General features: G+C 40.3%; 1 protein-coding gene across 1 annotated transcript; it reads left to right on the forward strand.

Moving 5' to 3' along the window:
• Positions 1 to 16,593: 16,593 nt before the first annotated feature.
• LOC136571631 (probable G-protein coupled receptor 141) lies at positions 16,594 to 17,463 on the forward strand. The gene has a single exon (XM_066572165.1). It carries the CDS (start codon positions 16,594 to 16,596, stop codon positions 17,461 to 17,463), a length of 870 nt encoding a protein of 289 aa, XP_066428262.1.
• Positions 17,464 to 18,316: the final 853 nt, after the last annotated feature.

Here is an 18,316-nt window from a genome sequence, read left to right on the forward strand (position 1 = left end):
GAATCATGGAAAATCAAATCAAGGCAAGGACAAATACAGCAAAGACTGCATTTTGCAGCAATCCTGACTTGAGGTTTTTATCAACTGTAATCCTACTTGTCTAATCCCCCTTAGGATACCGATCTTTTCTTTTCAGGCAGTTTTCCACATTTCTATGTCACCTGACATTTCCATTTCCATGTATTACCAATAACCAGGGTGCCTTAGACTAAAAGTACTGGTTGAAGAAGAAGGTACCTCCATAGCTGCAGGCCAAGGAACAGGGGTTTGAGGGTTTCAGGCATTTTATGCTTTCTCCAGGGATAGAGAGAGATGGGCATGAAAAACCCTGAAGGCAGCAGAGGCAGCAGTTTCTGAACAAAGGCCTCAACAGAATTGCAGAATTGGACATTTCTGACCCATAAAGTCACTCATTTCTGCTGTTTTCAGAGAAATAGGACTTGGCGTACATTTTCCCTGCAAGTAAACCCTATGGCTAGGACTTGATTGGAAATAAGGGCTGGTTTCAAAAGTCAAGGGGTTATTAATAAAATGCCAGCTTGACTTCCCAGACAAAAATTTAGAAAATCAAACTAAACTTTCTGACACTCAGTGAAGTAATTTTCCTCACTTGTGAACAGCTGCTTAATAAACCAAATTTTTTGCTGAATAGAGAAATACCAACAAAGATAATATACAGTGTCCATTCCCTTGAGCACAGCTATAAGTAATATGTAATCCTCTTTTCTCTGGTGAGGCAGCAGACATGCCAGCTGGCTGCTTTCACCCTCAACCTAGTAACTTCCCTCTTTCCTAGCAATGCCTCCAGTTTGGGAGTGCCCAGCTGGTTTTGCTCACCAGCTCTTCCAGCTGTGCCCTCAAGGAATCGTGTGTCACTCACGTGTGGCTGGGGCTCAGAATCACAAAATCAAAGACTGGGTAAGGTAGGAAAGGTCCACAGTGGGTCATCTGATCCATCCTCCCTGCTCAAGCAAAGTCATCCTAGAGGACATAACAGAGGATTGCATCCAGATGGTTCTTGATATCTCCAGTAAGACAGACTCCACAACCTCTCTGGGTAATCTGTTCCAGTGCATGGTCACAGCACAGTGAAGAAGTTCCTCTTCATATTCAGATGGAATTTCCTGTGCATCTATTTCTGCCCATTGCCTCATGTCCTAGCTCTTGGCACCACTGAGAAGAGCCTGGCTCCATCCTGTCAACACCTTCCCTTCAGATAAAAAATTGATGAGGGCCCCTTTCAGACATCACTTCTCGGGCTGAACAAGCCCAGCTCTCTCAGCCTGGCCTCATAAGGGAGAGACTCCAGCAGAACTGTAGAGGTGCTCATCTTCGTACCCCTTCACTGGACCTTCTCCAGAACTCCATGTCTCCCTTGCACCAAAGAACCCAGAACTGGACACAGCACTCCAGGTGTGGCCTAGCCAGGCCTGAGTAGAGGGGCAGGATCACCCCCCCAGACCTGCTGGCAAAGCTCTTCCTAAACCAATGTCTGTCTTGGCCACAAGGGCCCTGCAGCCTCATGGACACCCAGGACCCCCAGGTCCTTTTCTGCAGAGATGCTTTCCATCAGGCTGACCCCCAGCCTGTGCTGGTGCAGGGGGTTATTTTTCCCCAGGTGCAGAACCCTGCTTTTTCCTTTGTTGAACTTCTACCCAGCAGGCTCACATGACTCAGGTCTTTCTAATGGAAATGGTACCAGTGCCATAGCTGGGAAGGGTAATGCACAGCCAGCTGGGGGCTCAAATCCAGAGGCAACCCCACCCATAGCAGGGTCATAGTCAGGAAGGGACACATGCCCAATGCCAACAATAGAGGCAAGAGACACATAGGCAGAGAAATTTGATAGCATCCTCAAATGCTTCATCCAAACCTGCAGGAAGCAAAACCCTGATTTATGCTCAATGAGGAACACACGCTGTCTTGGTTTGGAAAGACAGGTGTCTGCTAAGGAAGGCAGAAGCCTCTCCTGAAATGGAAAATGTAAACCTCCCCTGAAATGGAAAAATGTAAGCCTCCTCTGAAATGGAAAATAAACCCCCCTCCCTCCAAATTGCTATAAATTTTAAATTAAGGGGCTCTCAGGCAACAGATATGGGAGCAGGAATAACAGTTCTTTATTAGGGAAGAAAATAAAAAGATAAAATAAACAATGCAGTAAAACCAAAACAACATTGACAGAGTCAGAATACAACCTGACACCAGTTGGAATTGTGGCTGCAGTTCTCCTGGAGTGTCAGGTGTGGTTCTGTTGGAGCAGGGATCCTGTAGAAAGGGTGTAGTTTTCCTCTGAAGATCCAGTGGAAGAAGAGGCAGCTGTCCAGTGGAGAAGTTGTGCTGGTGTTCCAGAATCTCAAGACTATATCCAGGTAGGAATGCTTGGCTCCTCCCTCTGGGTGGAGCATCTCACAATGGGATGCTGTAGTTCTTATCAGCCATGCAGTGACATTCAATAGCCTGTTATCAGCAGATGTCTCCCCAGAGGGAGGAGTGGTTGTGGAAGAGATGAGGAAAACTGCCCTCTTAACAGAAGACAACTGCCATACAGATGGCAAATAGAATACAATTTGCTTGGCAATCCAGGACACACACTAAGGGAAGGACTCATGGAAAAGAGCTCATAGCCCCTGATCTGCTTTAGAGTTCTGCAGCATGGAGAAACCCAACAGCCAGCCCATGGTTGAGCGGGGAGGCACACCCTAATGGAGTGGTGGCACCACGATCTCTAATGACAGCATGTAAGAATTGCACATTGGACTTTGTCAGCCCAGTACTTTTCCTCAGCGGAGCAAGAGCTCACAGAGACTTCACTAATAAAATAACTACAAAAATCTGAGAGAAAATAGGAAAGGGCGGGCTATGTCTGCATTAATGGGACAATGTGACAGAGAGCTTTCAATCATACCCTTGGAGAGGAGAGTCTCACGTGTCTGGAGGCTGCGTGGAGAGAAGCGCAAATGGATGCAAATTCCATATACATGGAGATAGACCACAGTCCCTGTCCTCTGCTATAGAATGAGCAGCTGAAGGAGAATCTTCTCAAGACATGAAATGTGTCTGTACACTGGATATAGCATGACAAAGTTTCACATAGGGAAAAGCAGTATATAAGTTAAATTCAGCTTGCAAGAATAAAACTGTCTTTACAGTGAAATGGCCTTCAGAAGTTTAAACCTGAACAGCAGACAATCTGTATATAATATCATGAATCTGTGAAAGTGGCTATAAAAAAAAAAAAAAAAGCTTGGCAATTTGCAGTTCTTTCATGAAATGACAGTATCAGCTACATAATATGACTGGGTTTAGGTATTTCAGAAAATAATGGTCATTTTATTATACCCCTGGACCACATCCTTTACTTGGTCATCACCTGAAATACTTAATGGTTTCCAGCTTTTCACAAAACGTTACCTTTTATTACTACTGTTCTAGTAGTGATAGAGGAAGGTCAGGTTAAATATCAATCCAAGGAACAAAAAAATTAAAACCACTGTACATTTTACAGAGTTGTCATCAGAAGATTCTTAATTTTATAAAATATAATATATAGTGTGCTCTGTAATATACTGTGGGGTTTTAAATAGTCTGGGTAATAAAATGAAAAGAGCTCTTTCTGTTATCTTTTAAACCAACAAGTTCAAAAAGCTAGAGGTTGGATATTTTGCATAATGCATGCCTACTATTTTCTGTCATTTTGCAAAATAACTGGAAGTCATTCTGAGAAATGTTTGAAAATTTTATTCTTTTTGCAAAATGTGTGCTTTCATAGTATGGCTGTAATGTATGTCAGAAATTGGTGCCAGAGCAGTTGTACATAAATAGAGGGAGTTGAATCAGATTTCTCTTTAATTGCTGAGTAATCATTCCTGAAGTTGCCCCAGGATTTTCAACTTAAATTTAGAGAACAACTGTACAAAAAGAATAAGAAATGCTCCAAGTATGTAATCCCAAAGACAGAGTATTGTGCAACTATTGCTGGAATAAAGACAAGAAATATAGAATCCCAAGTCAAAGATGAGCCATGAATACTATCTGCTTAGAAAGTAAGTATGGAGAACACAGTCCCTCTGTTTTTTTTAAGTCTAGATGTCTATGTCAGTGCTTTCCTCGTTTACATACACATAATTATTTCTAATAAACTGCTTACTATGTGCCTCATTTCAGATATGAAATTCTAGCGTGGACACACTGAGAAGTTGACTGAGAGCAGGCAAACAGAAGAGGAGTCTCCTCCATGTGAGCATCGAGGATATGTGCAATATAATCATAAAAACACATATGGCCACAGTGGCCACGACTGTACCATGGAACATTTGCTCATCTAAGTATGCAAACATCACCAGAGATGCTGTTGAGTGCTCCAAATCCTTCTGTGTAGTGTGCTAAGAAGAGAAGGCACTACTTGGAATGGTTTCCTGCTCTGAACAAGGAGAACTTAGCATAGGGTAAATTGACTGTCAACATGCAGTCCATGTGACTGGGCAGCTTGAAGTGATAATGATGCAAGAAGAGTGCATCACAAATTTTTGTGTTTTCCATCCACTTATGACAAAAAACCCCCAGCTGAGATGGTTCTACATCTTCTTGACATCTCTCTCACTCTTTTATATTGCAAGGTCTTGATGGAACAAAATTCATTACTCAGGTAATGCAAGAACTAAAGTATTTGTGGTCTCAGCTCAGCTTCAAGCATGGAAAACCAGGATACTGTAGAAGGAAAGAACTAGCAGAGCATCCAAACAGCATCGCAAGAAGATGCTTAATGAGTATCAAGCAGATGATAATTCATAGGACTGGTCAGTGGGAACATGGTTTGTGAAGTTTGCTAAGAATTCAGCTCGTCACTTGAGAAGAAAATTCAAGTTTACAATTTGAGCTTATATTGCTTTTAATGAATTTACATGGGCAAACTTATGTATCAAGTTTTTTTCAAAAATTAACCTTAAAAACTGAGAAATAATAGTTCACTGATTTACCAGTCTGCATGTGTGCAGGAAAGGAAGGGATGAGGAAAGGGAGCTGTTGGGGCTTTTTGTGGAAACTGGAACAAGCTCAGCCTACCAACAATGCTTACTGTCCCATGCCAATATAAAATCATGATATTGTTTATGTCACCCTGCCATAAAGAAGGAGTTAGAAACTGATATACTTCGGGTTTGTATTGACTTTATTGTAAAAGTCTTTTATAGCATGAATTTAATTTCATTAGGGAGCAGAGTTAATTAGTGGAGCTGTTTCTCATTACTAATGTAACCCATATATATGCAGAGTCTCATTAGCTCTGCTGTTATCTCCTCTGTATGCTCTGTTATATAAATAAAGAGGCAATTTACTGTAGCACTGCTCTGATATTCAAGAATATGCTCTTTTCAGGGCTGCTGAATGGATGTTGCACACTTTTGTGCACTTTACTTTGTCTCAACAATAATAAGCCTGGAAACGCAGTCACAAATAACAAAATAAAAAATAACCACACTTGAAAATGGAGTTCTCACTCTGTCTGCCACTGAGAAGAGACTATAAATCTGAGCTGATACCTGTTTCACTGAGCAGTATTAATGTTCAGTCAACTAAGCAGTTTGAAAGGCCAAGCCTTCTCTGGTTCTTTTGAAGTGTTAGAGCATTTTGTAATGCAGCAGTGGGGTGTGGACAATAAACAAGGATGGCAAACACCACTAAACTTAAGACCCCAATAGATGTGAAGTACAGGAAGCTGCAAAATTAGAAGAACAAATAAAACACATGACAAGGCAGTTAATTCACAGAGAAATAAGAAAATCCAGGCTGTGACAAAATAGAAGCTGCAAAAAGGTCTCAGCTGTTTCTTGATTAAATACCCCAAACTGGTCACTTGTGAGCATATTTAAGTACACAGGGGACACAAAAGAGTGGTAGCAGAGATGTACAAAGAAATACAGCGTGTGAAATGTATCACCATAACAACACCTTTTACAAAAATGTGTAGGAGTGTGAAACCACTGCAGTACTTGTGAAGTAAAAATGACAAAAGTAATAATTATGTTGGACCAAGGTGGTTTCACGTAGTTTAATGTCAAGGGTGTTTTTGCTAGAACAGAAAAATCCTGAGATGATACAATAATAGCAAGGACAAAATCTTGTTCTGGAGGTCAGGATGTGTGTAGGAGCAAATGATAACTTAAATTTGTGTTACAAAATGTTCCACGTTAGTAATTGCTGCCAGTTAGTAACTACATTTAGTAACCAATTTTAGTAACTTGAACCTTCACAAACTTGTGAACACAAAGTGAAGGTGTGGAAAGAAGATTCACCTCTGTACTGCTGAGATGAGTTCAGATCACAGCCAAAAATGGATAGCAATTGATCCCTTGAGATCATCCAGTCCTATCCTCTGCTCAAAGCATGGCTAAACTCAAAAGTTAGATGAGGCTGCCCAGAACTGAGTCCAGTTGTGATTCAAAAATCGAAGGATGGAGGATCCAAACACCTTCTCTGGGCCTTCTGACTCACAGCTACATAACTCTGAAATGAATATCACAGAATTCCAGATTCAATAGAATATGCTGAGTTGGAAGGGTCCCTCAAAAATCACCGAGTCCAACTCCTGTCCCTACACTGGACACCAAAGAATCACACATGTGATGAACCTGAGAGTGTTGTACAAAGGCTTCTAGAATTCTGTAAGGCTGGTGCTGTGACCACTTCCCTGGGGACCATGTTCCAGTGCCCAACCACCACTCTCTGGATGAAGAACCTTTTCTAATATGCAACTTAAACCTCCTCTACCACGGCTCCAGGACAAGCTGAAATGGAAAGGACACACAGGGTACAAAGAACAGCTCCTGGTCCTGCACAGGACAACCCCAAGGATCACACCATGTGCTTAAGAGCATTGTCCAAATATTTCCTGAGCTCTGGCAAGCTCAGGAATGACCATTTCCTGGGAAGTCAGTTCCAGTGCTTGACCACTCTGTGGGTGAAGAACCTTTTCCTAATGTCCAACTTGAACTTCCTCTGACAGCTTGAAGCCATTCCCTTGAGCCCTGTCACTGGTCACTGGGGAGAAGAGACTGGTGCTGCCCTTCTGCTCCCCTAAATGTTCCTAATCCAAACTTTATTTGTTATACCCAAGGCCCTTATTAAGAAAGAAAAAACTGATCTGACAAACAAGACAAATGGGGTTCCATAATCTTACCTTCTTCTTTGCAAAGCATATTTTACCAACAACCACACAGCTTGCTGGGCCAAGGCACAATTAACTAAATTACAGCAGGGGGGAGGCTGACCACCATTCCCCCAGCCTGCTGAGGTCCCTATGAACAGCAGCCCCAGCTGCCAGCACATTACTGCTTCCTCGCACTCCATGCTATCCACAAAGCTCTCTCCTGTTACACAGCTCATGGTGGGACACTGGAGGTTGCCAGATCCAGCACTGAGGAGCTTTGCCATCAACTGACTGCCAGCTTTTCCTGGTAGCTCTTCTTTGGAAGTCTTTCAGTGCCATGTTTTACCTTCACACCCCTGCTCACCTGATATGCCCCATCTTCCAGTGACCAAACACTTTTTAACATACCCCACTCTGTCCCTGTCTTCTTCTGCCAAGTGAGAGTTTTGCTACCAGAGACAGATGCTTTTAGGAAAATATTAAGTATTGTCCTTATTGCTTGTTCATCGCATTGCTTGTTCAGAGGAAGGTTTAACCTAGAAATATTTTTTTTTCCTGGATAAATCCATATTCCAGACAAGCTTTGCAACTCACTTTTTAAAATTTTTCCAAACAAAAGCTTTCATTTTGAAATCATTAATATTTTATTACATATCCAGAATATTTAAACAGTTTTCTTCACAGCTGTATTTTTTTTTCCTGTGCTGGCTCTGGCTGGAACAGAGCAATTTTTCCCCATAGCTGCCTATATGGTGCTGTGTTTTAGATTAGTGGCAAAACAGTGTTGATAACACACCAGTGGTGTAGCCCTTGCTGAGCCAGGCTTTCATGGCACCAACACCTCTCTTTTATGGGTCTGCTCCTCTAGCTCATGGGCTGAGGGTGGGCAGGAGCTGGGGAGGGACACAGCTGGGACAGCTGATCTGAACTGCCCAAAAGAATCTTCCATGCCACACAACAACACACTCAGCAGTAAAACTGGGAAGGGGGAGTTTTGCCAAAGTAGCTGTTGCTCAGAGACCAATTGGGCATCATTTTCTGGTGGTGGTGAGTGATGACTGCTTTTGCATGGCTTAATTTATGTTTCCATTTATCCCCCTCCAGTTATTAAGCTGCCTTTATCTTGACCCAAAAGTTTCCTTCTCTCTTTTGCCCTTCCAGTTCTCATTCCCACCCCTCTGGAGAAATGAGTGAGGGCTTAGCTTAGCTACCAGCCAGAATTTAAGGCACATTTTTAAAGAAGGAGTTAAAAGACTGTAAAATTCCTTAAACTTGTGGTTTAAGAGCTTTAGTTTTGAAAATGAAATTGAATTTTAATACAACCTTATTTTTATTCAAATTGTTAAATATGAACTTGCAAAGCAAAAAAGTTCCTAAGGCTCAAATAGGAAAAACCTGTTATTTATTCATTTTTTAATCAGGAGGATTTTGAAATATCAGGAGGATCTAAAAAACAACATCTGAATTAATTAATCTTTATCCTCTCATAGGTAGCAACCGGTTTATGCTGGCTAACAATGTTTTGACAGTCTTGCCTAAGAACATGCTTAGTGAAAAAAAAAGTAAGAAGAAAATTAATTGGCCCTTTCAGTGTTCTTCTTTGAACTGAGAACATAATCCCTGGATTTATTTTTGACAGTTTATGTCTTCTCACATAAAGGAACCAAATTTTGAATTTTTCAATTAATTAAGCCTTTAGGTTTATAGCTAAATATAATGTGTTTAAAGATGCTTATTTCTACTACAATTATTTCTGCTATTTTGTACATTGAAAATATACAATTGAAGCACATAGGTCTAGGAAATTTGAAATGTGTAGCTAAACTTCCTCCCTTATTGTCATCTACTTTTTGGATCAAATTATTATTAATCGTACTTAAGGCAATTTTTTTTTTCTCTCTCAGTCCTGAGTTAAATAACTAGTTAAATAAATAAATAAATGGCTTCTCTCATCCTTCATTTCTAGGAGCTACTGGTGGTTGAGTAAAAAGCAATTAAGTTAATCACTTCATTTTAAACATTCCCCTTCATCCTATTCTTTTGTTCTACAATCTATTTTTGTTATAATGGAAAGATAAATTCAACAGGACTCTGATACACAGTTCACTTGGAACCTATCATATATTCCATTTTGACAGAGTTAGGTTAAAATATGTTAATTAGCTGCATGGCCCATCTATGCTTTAGGGTGGAAATATTCCTACAATTACAGTAATTGCTCAAATCCTTGAACTGAGGAAACAAAGAAATAGTGAAAGCTATTGGATGGATCTATGTAGACAGTTTGATGGCACTTAGGATCATGATCAATTTATCATGAGAGCACTTTTGCTGGTTGTACATATTCCCTTTGCCATGTGCTGAGTGTATGGGCTATAAACAGACTTACACACAGCACTCATTGCATTTCACTCCTGTAAACAGTGTGCATAATGGAAGCATAGAGATTCCCCAGCAAGCAAAAAAGGCAGCAGAAATTACATTGCTCTGCTGGAACCATGGATAATGGACTTGCCAGCACAGAAGTTCATTCCCAGCTGCCACTCATTGAAGGAGTCAACAGAACCTTTTCCAAGGCAGGGATTGGAAGTACACTTGAAATATACGGTGGGCATCTCTCTTTAAAAGATTATGATTAAGATTATTCCTGTCTGCACAGTGCTTTAAGCCTGAGTGCTGCAGACCCACTTTTTTCTCTGCTGTATTTTCCTCTGAAAATAGCAGTCATCCTATAGACATGGCTCTCTGATGGTGAGAGCATCAGTTTTTGTAAATACAGGGCTCTGTCCAGCACCAAATGGCCTCAGCTTTGGAGTTTCCTCTGTTTGTGGGACTAACCCTGTCTTTTCCTCAAGGGGCTTGAAGGAAAAAAAATTCTATGGGGGCATACACTAGCCAAAATGTTCAAATTTCAAACTCACTTTTGCTTCTTTAGGCATCTTTGGATATCTCACAGGAAATTAAATCGGAAATGTCTGATGGCTTGCAGCATGGTTTTTGTATTCGCTTCTCTTTTTAGTGATAGGAATTAAAACCTCCTTTCACAACCAGTCCATTTTGTACCCCTTAGAAGAGAATGAAACATCCCTATTTTTTGGAGGTGCTCTAGGTGTTCTCCTTTGTACTCATATTTAATATATTTAATTTCCTTTGTACCTTAGAATTCACACTATTGATATTCATTCCCACATCCTACCACCCAACACTCACAAGAATAAAAGCTAATTCTTTTTTTCTGATTTGCTTACAGGTTTCATTCCTATGGAGCTGATATTGGATACTTCAAATTCTCAATAGTTCAAAATCCTTTTTATTTTTTCTTATTTTTTGGTTAACTGACTTTTATGGATGTGTATTTTGATGAAATTGGTACGACAGGCCTCTAGATACCAGACTCATTTAAATTATAAACTAATTTACTGACAAATTCAATCATTTTTAGTATTTAGAGTCCTCATCCTTGTCCTCTAGTGCTCTCTCTGCAACTCTATTCAGAACATAAGCACTTGCTTTTCTTTCAGAAAAATGAGAAACTTGTCTCAGTAAAACTAAGGCTCATTTTGTGAAATGTGGCCACAAACATACAGTTTTAAGATCTTGGAGAGTTTAGTATCAATATGAATTTGTGAAAAAAAAAAAAAAAAACAAACAAAAACCCAAACATAAAACCTGATCATAGACACATAGAATGCCTTGGTGTGGAAGGGACCTCAAATATCACCAAGCTCCAGCATCCCTGACATGAGCAGGAGCACCTTCCTCTAGACTACGTTACTCAAAGGTTCTTCCATCAATGTCTTGAACACTTCCAGGAATGGGGCATCCTCAGCTTCTCTGTGTAACCTGTTCAGTGCCTCACCACCCTCACAGTAAAGAATTTCTTCCTCCTATCTGATCTAAATCTCTCCTCTTTCACTTCAAAAACATTACCATTACCCTTATCTTACCCTTACATGTCCTTGTGAAAAGTCACTCTCCATCTTTCCTGTAGGGTCCCCTTATGTACTGGAAAGTTCTCCACAGAGCATTCTCTTCTCTGGCTGAGCAACCTCAACTCTCTCAACCTGTTTTCATAGGAGAAGTGCTCCACCCCTCTGATCATTTTGTAGCCTTCTCTGGACTTACTCCAGCATCTTCACATCCTTCTTATTAACTGCATGAGTTAATTGTCTTATGCGCTTCCTTTCTAATTGCTTTTTAGTTTAATAAAGATTAAGCCTTGCCCAGCTCTTTGTCAAGCAAAAATTAGTTTCAGGGATCTAATTCCTGAAGAGGCTTGTTGATTCTGTGTCAAAGTATCAGGAAAGAATTCAGACTCTGGCTGTGACGTTATTTATCAAGCAGAATATGAGAAACCAGGTATAGCAGCGTTATATGGGGCTATTCCTTGAAACGCAGACTTTTGAGAAAGGCTGTGAGACTGAAGCAATGGGAAGGTTGAAAAGGGCAATCAGTAGCAGCATGGTCAAGCAGAAAGAAAAGCATTTGGGATAAGGAAAAATTTATGCTGTTGGTGCCAGATCCTTGACTTTCCTGTAGTTTTCTGCAGCTGCTCACAAGTAAAATTGCTTTATAGGTAATAATATCAATTTTCTGAAGTAAACTAAAGCAACAACTTTAATTGTCACTATGGGTGTTGGAGGCAATTAGACAAAATAGTGGGACAAAACTATTTAATAACTAATCTAACTTACTTCAAAACTGGTATGTACCAGGACAGGAGAATAATGACAAGTTCCTGAATTCATAATAATAAATCTCTTCTCTTTGCACCAAACCAAATAAATATCAGCTTTGTTTTAAAAGGTTGTAGCCTGCCTGTGATACACTCTGCCAACTTCCTCCACAGAAATCCATTACATATTGCTTCTATTTATACAAAGTATAATGTCTACTTTTGAGACATACTAAATAGCTATGACTAAGCCAACTATATATTATGATTTCTAATAAACAGAGAGTCCAGACAGCCTCTTCCATCCTGGCAATGCCTGGGAAATCTCTCAGTAAACCTGCAATCAAGAAGAAGAGTAGTCCAAGAATCTGAAAAGTTCTGCTAAACTTGTTGACAATTTACTGGCTGAAGTTAGTAAATTATTCATGATGCATGGGTGGGTGGGATTGGCAAATTAAAGGGATTATCCTGTATGTTCCCTAACTATGGAGTATGATTTTCTTACTACCCAGTACCTGTGACTCACATTTGGCAAGGTGGGAGTGAGACAGCAAGAACTGTGATTTCACCTACAATCCCAGAAAAAGCAGTATGTTAAAGCATGACACACACAGGTGTTCCCTATTTTACTATTGTTTATGACCTATGTGTGGCTCAGTTCTTGTAAGCAGCTAGCTATAGAGGATTAATATTAGTAAATAATTTGAATTATCAGCTGTTATCACCCTAATCTGGAAGCAGCTAAAACTGAAAATCTATCCAGTCACAAAAGACAGGACAGTTTTGTGGCTGATCAAAGACAGGAAGCATCTCTTGAAACCAAATGTGAGGCCTTGGTTGCTATTATACTGACCAGAAAAGACAATATTTTTGTAGACTGATGCAGGTAGCAGAGGAAATAATGCAAACATGAAATGGAGAAGTTAGAGTTCTACTGTGGACGTAGTCCCTGTTTAGAGGAAGTCTGCTGCACGCATGCGTGGGCACCAGCAGCGACACTCCCACAGAGATTTGTGTTCCCATTCCAAACACACAACAGGCCTTGTTTCTCTTCTCTCAGCTGGTACTTCTTCTTCTTCTGTTTAAGTTTTCCATCTCAGTAATTGAAACCTCCATTCTTCTTCTTTGCCTTCTGTTTACCACAGTGTTGAACCAGATACGCCCAGTCCCTTCCTTCCTTAAAATCTATTTGTAATTCTAGTCTTGACCTGGATCTCTGCTGTGTATAAATACATTTCTCATTCAAACTTTATTCTCACCACTGGTCAAGGCAAGCTATGTGATGACTAAATTTTCTCTTGTACTCAAATAACAAGCTAACCTAAAAACTAAACCTATATTACAGGGCTGAGTTGCCTGATTTTTGAATTATTTTTTTATTTAATTTACAGAAGAACATGAAGAGACAAGCTTGGCACACTGAACAACACTAACATACAAATTTCAAGTAATGTTTAATGTTTCAAGGAAAAAGAGACTGAGAGGTATGAAAACATCAGTGGAGAAGTTCAGTTTCTGATCTTCAGCAGTTTTGGTGCCAGCCAACAGCACTGTTGACAAGAGAATTATCTGTGCAACATCTTTGCTGGGTTTTGGCCTGACTTTACATCCAAAGAGCTCAGACTGGACTCAAGAAGGTTACAGAGTGCACCAAGCTACTGATCTCAGAGTCTGATTCAGCTCTGTCTAGAGTGCTGGCTGTCACAAAACAGCTACTGGAGGAATGCAATTTCTTCATGTCTCTTCTGATTTTATTACATGGTGGTTCAAGGTTTATGGATTCCTTCAAGCTTTGTGGACAAGGCAGAAGCCATTTCCCTGCTTCACCCAGAGGCTGTGGCTGTAGTTTCATGATCATTCCAACACATGGAAACCATCAGTGTCTGACATCCAGGCTGTTCACTACCTTCCTGTGCATTTCTGCAGACCCAGCTATTGTTTTGCCATCCAACCACCATCACTATAGTGTCAGACAGCAGCCTGTCCTTATGTGGGACTGGGGGATGCTGGAACCTCATCTGGTGAGTACCATTACCCAGGTAGCTGCTCTCCCTCAGCACTCTAACAGAACAACCACACATCTCTTTTATTCCAAGCCCACAAATATATGCAGCGTCCAAAATGGGCATCCCTGCTGTTCTGAATCCTGGTCTGAATGAAATGGAAACTGCTCTCTCAAAGCTTTCAGGGTTCATACTAAGAATGTCTCACAGACTGCTGTTTCCACATCCTTGCTCATCCTCACTGACTTTTCTGTTTCTCTTTCCAACTTTTTTACTTTTTTGAGGTTTTGTATTTATTTAGTTATGGTAGCTCTCTTTCACACCTTGCTCTTCCTAACACTGTTCTTATTAGGAGACATGCCTCTCAAAGAGATCCATCCTCTCATCCACAGCAGAAGGTGGCTGACTGATGGCAGGAGCAATGCTAGTTCAACCCTGCTGCAATATTGGTTTTATGTTATTGTTTGCTCACAAAACCTTATATGTTGCCTATAATATTTGAGTAGGGATGACTCTGATTGAATCTAGAACTTTAGTTGAAAAATAAACAGGACTAAACTTTTTCTCTTTAATTTTTGGTCAAGAATATGCTTTTTAATATCTCTACAAGAGATGTGACTCAAAGTCTTCCTCTTTTTAGTGAGCTGCCATGTACTAATATGTTTTGGGGTCTGCACTCATGCCTTTGGTTCAGGAATAATTTTCAAGGCCCACTGGCTTCTCTGTGTCTTTCTTTTAACTGCAGGAACTCTAAAGCTGCTTTTCATATATGCCTACAGCTTGTTTTATATATAATATTTAAACAGTGAGAAATTGCCTCTGAGTTCTTGACCGTCTAATAACATGTTAGAGTGAAATGCCCTGTTAACTCTGCTAAACACTTTGTTATTCTGGAACGTTTAGCTTAGTTATTAAACATAAAGCAAGATCAGGGGAAAGTGGATGTATAAGGAAAAAATCATTTGCTCAGGTGCACATTTCTTTCATTGATCAGTGGCACTTCTCACTTGTTTAGCAGCAAAACCTGGTACCTTGTGGTAGTTGTATGGCTCAGGGAATCACTGCCTGCCTGAGCTTTAAGACTTACCAAATTGTGGTCAGAGGAAGTCCTGACTTGATGTGTTCTATACGTGCCAGCACAATGATAGTCTCTGACAGATCAGCAACTTTTCTGTGGTTCTCCCTGCATGATGAAAAGAGCATTAGACGTCGCACATATGAGATTGCTATCACAGAGGAGCTAAAGAAAGGCTTGTTCCTTCCTGTGTGTGGGCTGAGAAAACTCTCCGTCTTTCTTGGTCAAACAGGTCAAAGGCTGTCTTTTCACTCTGCTTATGTATGCCATATGCTACAGCTGCATGAAATGACACATTTCAGGGTGGAGCCACAAAAAGAAGAGATTATAAGGTAAAATGCAAATATTTTATTGCTATAAATAGCAAAAAAAATCATAATCTATTTCAAAGTGATATAAAGTGCTGTAATTAAACTGTAATTATGCTGTCTAGAGCAACTAAAACTTGTACACTTTCAAAGCCAATTTGAAATATTAACAATATACTTTGGAAAATGAGTTGCTTTAAAAAACTTTTGGTGTAGCAAAGTTTCTGGGAAATTTCTTGTGCTTGTCTTGGGAATATTAGGTGGGAAAACAATTTTAAGCATTTAAATACTTTAAGGCCATAAATTTCAAAAGCAGGTGAACAGAAAGGTTTATATGGATCTTGGCTTTCTAAAGATGTTTTGCCTGATGCTTCATAAATAAGAAGTTTCTCTGAAAATGTTTTGCTGTTGCAGTCTATCACTTTAAAGATGAGTGCAAAGAATTAAGAACTGCTGGTTAAAACAAGTCTACTGATTTCAAACTTCAAAGGAACCAGACAGAGAAGATGCTACTTTTTTAAGAAATAATTTTTAGCTCTTACTTTGTTCTTTCAAAACTCTATCTAAGGTAAGGATGAATTTCATAAGCAAACTATCTATCTACCTCGTGAGCTATCCCTGTATATTTGTACACAAATCTGTATACAAGTCTGCATTTTGAGTTAAGTCTAAATAAGAATGCAGCTGTATGTGGCTATGTTCAACAAGTGCCAAAAGAATTATATCTTTCAGAAGACCATTCCCAAATTAATTTTCATCTTTTCATCACTTTTCATAGCGGAGTATCTCAGGTAAAATTCTGTAGCAAAAAATACTTGCAGATGAAGGAAGAAGAAATTGAATTTTCATCTGCAACCCTTTATTTTCAATTTGCTCCATGTATCTAGAAACAAACTGTTGCTATTTATGTGTATTTTGTACCCATCCAGCAAGACGCTAAAAAGATGGATCAGGTGTCATCACAGAGTATCCACACATGATAGGTATGACATCTTTATATTTCAGTATTTTCCCACCTTCAATTTAAGCTTTATGTGTTCAGATAAAACTTGCACAATTTACAAACAGTGTCTTCGTTATTACAAATGGCTGAATCTAGAGGCAAATAATTTAAAAAAAAAATCCTAGAATGCAGTTTAGGAAATCAAAATCTCATTCATAATTATGTAAAATGAAGTTTAAACCCTGAGAGGCACGGGTTATTGCTGTCATATACAGGATCACAACAGTTATAAGGCTGTAAGCTACGTGGAATAACGTAATTTCACATGCAATTCAGTAGTGTCTCTTTAGGAATCTGTGATATTCCAGTTTACAATAAAGGAAAAAAACAAAGAAAAATGTTTCTCTCCTATTTTTCTTTTCAGTAACCTTTGAAAGAGGAGCTTATGAGGATGCTTAACAGCTGCATAACCCAACAGAACCATTCCTCCAATGACACAGTGCCGCACTCCTCAGAGAAACTCCACGCTGTTCTGATAGTCCTGTACATCATCAACCTGGCTGGTGGCACCCTTGGGGTCATCATGATGTCCCAGCAGTTGTTCCAGAGGAGATCCCAATCCGTGATGACCATCATGATCATCAGCCTCCTGGTGCTGCACAGCTTCATGCTCCTCAGCATCCCTTTCCGCCTCAGCTACTACATTTTGGGGGAGTGGAAGTTCGGGAGGTTCGCCTGCCGGCTGGTGAGCGCCATCATCTACCTGCACATGTACGCCACCTTCGCCTTGTACGCGGCCATCATCATGGCGCGCCTCCTCCGCCTGGAGCTTCGGAAGTGCTACACGGCGGCCTGGGTGGGGGCAGGCTGGCTGCTGGGAGCGCTGGTGGTCACGCCCGTCCTCCTCTCCTACTACGGCACCTCCAAGACGTACCACCCCTGCGAGTGCTTCCAGTTCCACAGGGAGCTGCTGGAGGCGCACATGGTGATCACGAACTACTGCCTGGTTGGGGTGCTGGTGGCAGTGTGTGCTGTGCTCACTGCCATCCAGCTGACTGTCATCTACAGAGTAGCCGTGAAATACTGGCCTGACGTTAACTCTCACGTGGAATTCAGGGCTCAGGCAAAGAGTTTCTTCTTCATCTTGGTAACATTAGTCTGCTTTATGCCTCATCATGTATTCAGAGTGTATTACATCCAAAACTACGACCTTGATAAAGACCATAAACTGCTCCTATACAACGAGGTTTTTTTAGCTTTAACAACAATGTGCTGCCTGGATATGTTGTGCTTCATAGCAGGAATAGCACACTGAACTGTGAGCTACCAGGAAGTCCAGCTGCAGTCTGTCAATACTGGCTTTTGAGAGAAGGAAAACTGTGATGGGATTTCCCTGAGCTAGGAAGACTGGTGAGTTTATGGCATGCCTCTATTAGTCTACAGCATTGTCTGGCTTTTGCAGGCCAGTAAGATTCCACTTTCACAAGCTACTCTTTTTATCTTCTCTCTAGAAAGCAGACACACTTGAGTCTCACTCTAGTCTTGACCTAAAAGTCATGCCCTGAAGCTTCATTAAGATTTTCCTTAGCTGTCCTTCTCTAGCAATTACAGCACAAGTATCCATTCCTTTGTAATTTTTTCCTCAAAGTGTCTCAATAACCACAATCCATTGTGGCCAATAAGTACTCTCCTCTGAAGGTTTAACTTCTTCTGGCAATTGTGATACTGAAGGGAAGGGCTGGAAAAAAGAAATTCCTTTACAGGATATTTGTACTAGTGGTTTTAGATAGAAGGACATAAACTCTATTCAAATGAGAAGTATTCACAGAATCACAGACTGGGTCAGATTGGAAGAGACCACAGCGGGTCATCTGGTCCAACCTCCCTTTGTATAATTTATACAAAGTATGTATTAAATTAAATTATGTGAAAGCTAATCATTATCACAACTTCATCTTTATTTGTGTCATTCTAAATCCACAAGGAGCTCTGAATTGTGATAATTTTATATTTAGAATGAATGAGAGCAGAACAGGAATCAAAACTTCTGCCTTATGTCACTCTCTCATCAGGACTGGATCTGTTATCTCTTAGGTCCATTGTAGCCAAAAAGTTGCTGTTCTTCCATAACTGGATCTGGAATTCAGTTGAGGGGAAAGATCAGACCC

The sequence above is a fragment of the Molothrus aeneus genome, chromosome 1 (genome assembly GCF_037042795.1).
Source record: "Molothrus aeneus isolate 106 chromosome 1, BPBGC_Maene_1.0, whole genome shotgun sequence".
Taxonomy (NCBI): domain Eukaryota; kingdom Metazoa; phylum Chordata; class Aves; order Passeriformes; family Icteridae; genus Molothrus; species Molothrus aeneus.

Bases quoted from the DNA above. Each gene is read 5' to 3' on its own strand.
- LOC136571631 (XM_066572165.1), top strand. From the start codon at position 16,594: ATGAGGATGCTTAACAGCTGCATAACCCAACAGAACCATTCCTCCAAT.